Below are 6,173 nucleotides of genomic sequence, written 5' to 3'. Positions count from 1 at the left end.
ATGAATGAAAAGGCTTTGTACCCAGTAAACCTTTTTTTATTATTTATTTTTTTGTTTTGACACATGACAACTACTTTTCTTGGTTTGTCTAACCCTATATGTTTTGAATGGTCAACTACTTGTAATAAAGTTAATTTCAATTTTAAAAAAACCAAACAAATCAACAGCAACAAAAACAAGGATAAATAAGTTTCAAACTTCTGCTTCTTTGTTATCCGGTATTTTTTCTTTATTTAGAAATGACGTCAGTTCAAACGGCACCTTCTGTAATTCCCACACTGAGAGTGCAGTCAATCTTTTCTGGGAAAGTATTAACTTACTTATTTATTTATGTACAAAGGATTGGTGTGTGTCACACCAATCCTTTGCATGTCTTATAGTATAAATCTATGAATCTCCTATGTGGTCTTGCTGTTTTCTTTCTACCTGCCAGCTCTATATTCAGCATACTCTGGCCAATATATCTACTATCCTTCCTCTGCACATGTCTAAAGTATGCCAGGCATACCGTACATCATAACCTCAAGTTTACAATCCAAGATAGCGGAAGTAAACTTAGTAAAAGTGTAAAACTATTAATATCCCACTCCCCCAATTTTCCCCCACTCCTGCCTCTTCTTCCACCCATGGGTTTTGGCACGGGATTTGTATATTTATCTTGGATTGTATTACTTGCAGCTTTAACTTTGGCTTGAAAAGCTTACTTTGTAATATATCTCAGAATATTTCTGGCAGGATTTTTTTTTTATCTATAAATGTACAAATTTCCAATTCATTCATTTTGGTTTTGGGTTTCTTTTTTTCTGCCTTCCCTGATTTTCTGCCCCCCTTATATTAACAAAGTTAAATATTTTAACTACAATGTTGTTGTTGTTTTTTCCACTGTGGTGCGAATGTTAAAGTAACCAGAGTGAAGTATATAAACGGAATTTTTTTTTTTTTTTTTTTTTTAATTTAGATTTGAACCAGTAACCTTTGGCTATGAAATGATAGTGCTAACCATTGCACCAGCAATACTTTTCCAATAGAATTTACTAAGAAAGACTTGACTGTATTCAAAATCGATATTGATTATAAATTTTACCGCGCAGAAACTCTGGATGTTCAGATAAACATCTGTGATACAATATTTTATTATTCAAGATGAAATTATGAAGAACACACCATTTATCATACAAGTATTTTTAATGAGGGAAAATTACAATTCATGAAAGACTTTCAATATAATACCATCGCCATCCTAAAATTCAAACAACAAACATTACTTTATTAAATTACTATAATATGCTACGATATATGGTAGGTGACTGGCTTTTCTTTCATTTTAGCAACAGGTATTTCACAGAAAAGCACAGAAAAGAAGATCAGACACCAGCTGTACAGTGTAGCGAGGTAGCGAGGAATGCCCAAACCACCATATATATATATATATATATATATATATATATATATATATATATATATAGACTTACTATATATAGACTTACTATATATAGACTTACTAAAGCTGCTCTGTCACAAAGGAAATTAAATTAAAATATCGGGACTTTGTCGCGATGAGAGAAATGGTTATGTTACGAATATTACCTAGGTAACAGGATGACGCGCCTTTTGACCTGACTTGCCGTGTGACGTGAAAATTGTTGCAAAGTGGCGCAAACCACGCACCGCTGGCCCTCCACTGCTGAGCAGGCGTGGGGTTGCATTAGCTTTACTTGATAGATGTTTTTGTGACTTTTATCTTATTTCCCTGAACGTAGTTTAAAGCAGACACCGTGACATAATTTCACCCACTCGAGGAACGCTGTAACGACGACCAACGACGATGTTTAAAAAGTACGTTATTGGTTATTTTAAGTGTTGTAGTTAGCAACAGCTAGCTCACTGATTAGCATCCTCGAAATTTTTAAGTGGGCTCAGCTAATAAGACAAGCAGGCTCGACTTATGATAATATATGAGATATTTTGTTGCCGATATAAAATTTAGGCTGCGGCGGACTAACAGAAAATAAAGGTTGTTTAAGGGTGCTGTGTGATGGCTGAAAATATGCAGACGCATATGGTTTGCCTCTTATGACTGAGCTAAACGAATTACTTACAGGTCCTACTTGTCGCTGTGTACTGAAAAAACGTGAAAAGTGACATTTCAAACACTGAAACTAGAAGTAAATATTATATTAATAACTTTAAGCAGATTTAAGTCGAAATGTTTTATTTGAGCTTACACATATTCGCGACGAGGGAGATGGATTGATGGACAGATCGAGGTACAAGTACGTTATATGATAAAATCAGGTGTAAGTTGTTGAAGTAAACAGGCCAAGCAGGACGCCTCCTTAATCACTTTTATCTGCTCTCTTCTTATGCTGACTGTGTACTAGGGGGATAATAGGTTTACTGTTTATAGATGCATTTGGATTTTGAAACATACCTCCTGTGAGGAATGCATGGAAAAGTTCAGGGCTGGGGTGTAATCAGCATATGAGAACATTTGTTGCCAACTTTTTTCAGTTGCTCTCTTTTAGGGATTGAAACGGCACGTCCTCCTGTGTCACACCAATCCTTTGCATGTCTTATAGTATAAATCTATGAACCTATGTGGTCTTGCTGTTTTCTTTCTACCTGCCAGCTCTATATTCAGCATACTCTGGCCAATATATCTACTGTCCTTCCTCTGCACATGTCTAAAGTATGCCAGGCATACTGTACATCATAACCTCAAGTTTACAATCCAAGATAGCGGCAGTGAACGTAGTAAAAGTGTAAAACTTTTAATCTCCCACTCCCCCAATTTTCCCCCACTCCTGCCTCTTCTTCAGTTCTCTTGTGTACCGTCTTTAGTTTATGGTGATTGACTCCAGGGACTTAAACTGATCCAGTTTTAGAGAACTCCCAGCTATGCTACCAAAAGCCAGCACACTCATAGGGGCCATTCCAAACCTGGATAAATGTGGGTTGTGTCAGGAAGGGCATTCACATCACAAAACAGCTATTGTGTTGACAGCAAATATTTTATTCAACACGATGTATATCTATAATAATGTGTAACATGGGTTGAGAGATATTGGTTGTTTTCTAAAACCATGTTTAAAAGGTATAAATCTAATTTTTAATGCCTGCATTCGTTCCTGATGTTTGCTACAGCACATTGACTAAATACTTTAACTTAAGGCTCAGTTTCAGTGTTTTTTTTTCTAGTGTTAAATGTGTTACCTTTTCTCCTTTCAGATTTGATGAAAAGGAAAATGTGTCCAACTGTATCCAGCTGAAGACATCAGTGATCAAAGGTATCAAAAACCAGCTGTTGGAACAGTTCCCTGACATCGAGGCATGGCTCAATCAGATAATGCCGAAAAAGGACCCTGTGAAGATAGTGAGATGGTATGATTGCTCGTTTTAATATCTGTTATTTTTATATGTGGTGTATTTTTTCTAGAACACAAGCCCAACTGTGAAAAAGTTGGGATGCTTTGTAAAATCGGAATAAATCAGAATGCAGTTATTTGGAAATCTCATAAACCCATATTTTATTCACAATGGAATATAGAAAAACCCAAACTGTTGAGGAGGTAGAATTCCTCTTCCAAAAGTCCAGCCACACATGGTAAACATCGCCCTGTCTCAACTTTTTTTTGGAATATCTTGCTACGTCAATTAATAATAATAATAAAGGATTGGATTTATATAGCGCTTTTCAAGGCACCCAAAGCGCTTTACAATGCCACTATTCATTCACTCTCACATTCACACACTGGTGGAGGCAGCTACGGTTGTAGCCACAGCTGCCCTGCGGCAGACTGACAGAAGCGAGGCTGCCATATCGCGCCATCGGCCCCTCTGGCCAACACCAGTAGGCGGTAGATGAAGTGTCTCGCCCAAGGACACAACGATTGAAACTGTCCAAGCTGGGGCTCGAACCGGCAACCTTCCGATTACAAGACGAACTCCCAACTCTTGAGCCACGATCGCCCAATTCAAACATTTGACGTTTTCTTTTCTCTGTGGTGAACAATAAGATTTCCAAATCATTGCATTCAGTTTGTATTTACTTTCACACAACCTTCCGAATCCGAACCGAGTTTGTAGATTCATCCCTACATTTGTTTGTTTATTTATCGCAGCCATGAACACATTGAAATCCTGACAGTGAATGGAGAGCTGCTTTTCTTCAGACAGAGAGAAGGACCTTTCTACCCAACCCTCAGACTGTTGCATAAATGTATGTGAGACCTTCTAGTGCCGGCTTATTGCTCGCTGTATTTTAATTTCCGCCTTCTGATGACCTTTCTGTTTTTTTGTTGTTGTTGTTTTTCCTTCTTGTAGATCCTTTTATTCTTCCACACCAGCAAGTAGACAAAGGGGCCATTAAATTTGTCTTGAGTGGAGCCAACATCATGTGCCCTGGGTTGACATCGCCAGGGGCTAAACTCTACTCAGCTAAGGCTGACACAGTTGTCGTATCCTTTCAGACATGATGCTCTGTCTTCTAGGTTTAAGCATTTATTCTATTTAATGTGAACTCCCCCATTGGTTTGTCTTTAATAAGTGAATTCAGGCAATCATGGCAGAGGGGAAACAACATGCACTTTGTGTTGGCGTGATGAAGATGTCTACAGAGAACATGTAAGACTTTACTGAGTAAATCCCTCACTAGTTGCTGCTGCTTCTTTTTTCTTAAATGTGCTCAACTCGCCCTTTTGTTTTGCAAACAGAGAAAAAGTCAACAAGGGAATCGGGATTGAAAACGTCCACTATCTGAACGATGGACTGTGGCACATGAAGACGTATAAATGATAACGCCAGCCATTTGGAAGATGTACGGAGCTCCTGATAGCGAAGCATGAGCTGCCAGTCAACTGTTTACACCTAGAGACTTAGCTGTGTAATCTACTGGAGGCTTTGAATCAACCGTCACTGTCATGCAAAAATAAAAGAAAGAGCTTGCTTTAAAGTGTATCTCAGTTGGCATTTTGTATTGCGGGAAAACAAATTGTAAAACGAACCACTTAAACAAAACTTGAACATGTCAACATGCTCTGATGTGCAGTTGCAAGAAAACGTTTGTGTGAATGCTTTGTAATTAATAAAGGTTTCTTGATTTGATTTCTCATGAAAATACAGTCTGCTCTTCATCTAAAGCCGTAATTACGGACAAATACAATCTGATTAAAAATGCACAAACAGTTGGACTTTTCCTGTCTTTATTAAACAGGGGGCTGGAAAAGAACGTTGAAATTAATAACTTGAACCTTCATAAAAGTTTTCTCATCCCCCAACTGGTCAAAGTACATGGCTGCCCCGCCCTCAATCTGGTTCTGATGGAGGTTTCTTGCTGTTAAAAGGGAGTTTTTCCTTCCTACTGCTGCCCAGTGCTATGGGTACTTCCTCTTTAGCAGTACTGTTTACTTCTGTATGTTTTATTATATCACCCGATGTCCCCTGAGCATCAGATAGTGGAGTGTTGCCACATGCATAAACATTGTCGTTTTAAGCATGCAGACCCTGAAATAACCAGGAAGCCCCATACCATGATGCTCCCTCCACCGTGCTTCAAAGCTGGTATGAGGTCTTCCTCTTTGGTCTTCCATTAACACAAAGACAGATTTTTCCAACTTCTCTAGAAAAAGTTGTGATTGAAGAATGGTTCACATAAACCAGACTTCGTGAGTGCGGTCTTTATTTTTATGGATTGGCACCACTACAGGACACAAATCCTATATCTACTTAACTGTAATGACTCCGAGTAGCATTGGGAGAAGTGATTAGCACAGAGATTCTTACCTTTCCCAGCCTGCACGCAGAGTGTTTTAAATAACATCTGCTTAATAAAAATATTGAAATGAGCTATTTTCAGTTGCTTCCTTGTGGCAAGTAGTCACCACAACATGCAAAACATGCCAAATCAAACACAACGTTTGATTGGGCATGTTTTGCAACACATTATTTACACTTATTTGATTTACTGGAACTGAACCAGCATCACTTTCGTGTTAACCATTCCAGCATTGGAGGCACTCACAATAAAGAAAGAGAAACTGAAACTAATGTGTTATTTCTATTACTGGGACTCTGATAAAGATCAGACCATTTCTTAGTAACCAATTCAGAAATCTTTGGAGAAACTCACCTTTTCATAAAGCAGCATTTAATGATGCAGTTTGTGACCTCAGGGT

The 6,173-nt window shown here is 38.1% G+C and overlaps 1 protein-coding gene across 1 annotated transcript; it reads left to right on the top strand.

Annotated features, from left to right (window-relative positions):
• The first annotated feature begins 1,643 nt into the window (after nucleotides 1–1,643).
• Nucleotides 1,644–5,186, top strand: mcts1 (MCTS1 re-initiation and release factor). The gene is made up of 6 exons (XM_087829909.1): nucleotides 1,644–1,836; nucleotides 3,229–3,381; nucleotides 4,122–4,219; nucleotides 4,324–4,457; nucleotides 4,556–4,623; nucleotides 4,713–5,186. The coding sequence occupies exons 1-6, from the start codon at nucleotides 1,826–1,828 to the stop codon at nucleotides 4,792–4,794; spliced, it is 546 nt and encodes a 181-aa protein (XP_087686035.1). The 5' UTR covers nucleotides 1,644–1,825; the 3' UTR covers nucleotides 4,795–5,186.
• The last annotated feature ends 987 nt before the right edge of the window (nucleotides 5,187–6,173 follow it).

This window comes from Neolamprologus brichardi, chromosome 2 (genome assembly GCF_056152115.1).
Source record: "Neolamprologus brichardi isolate AB-2024 chromosome 2, ASM5615211v1, whole genome shotgun sequence".
Classification (NCBI taxonomy): domain Eukaryota; kingdom Metazoa; phylum Chordata; class Actinopteri; order Cichliformes; family Cichlidae; genus Neolamprologus; species Neolamprologus brichardi.
Note: the sequence above shows the minus strand (reverse complement) of the source record. Positions and strands in the feature narration are given on the sequence as shown.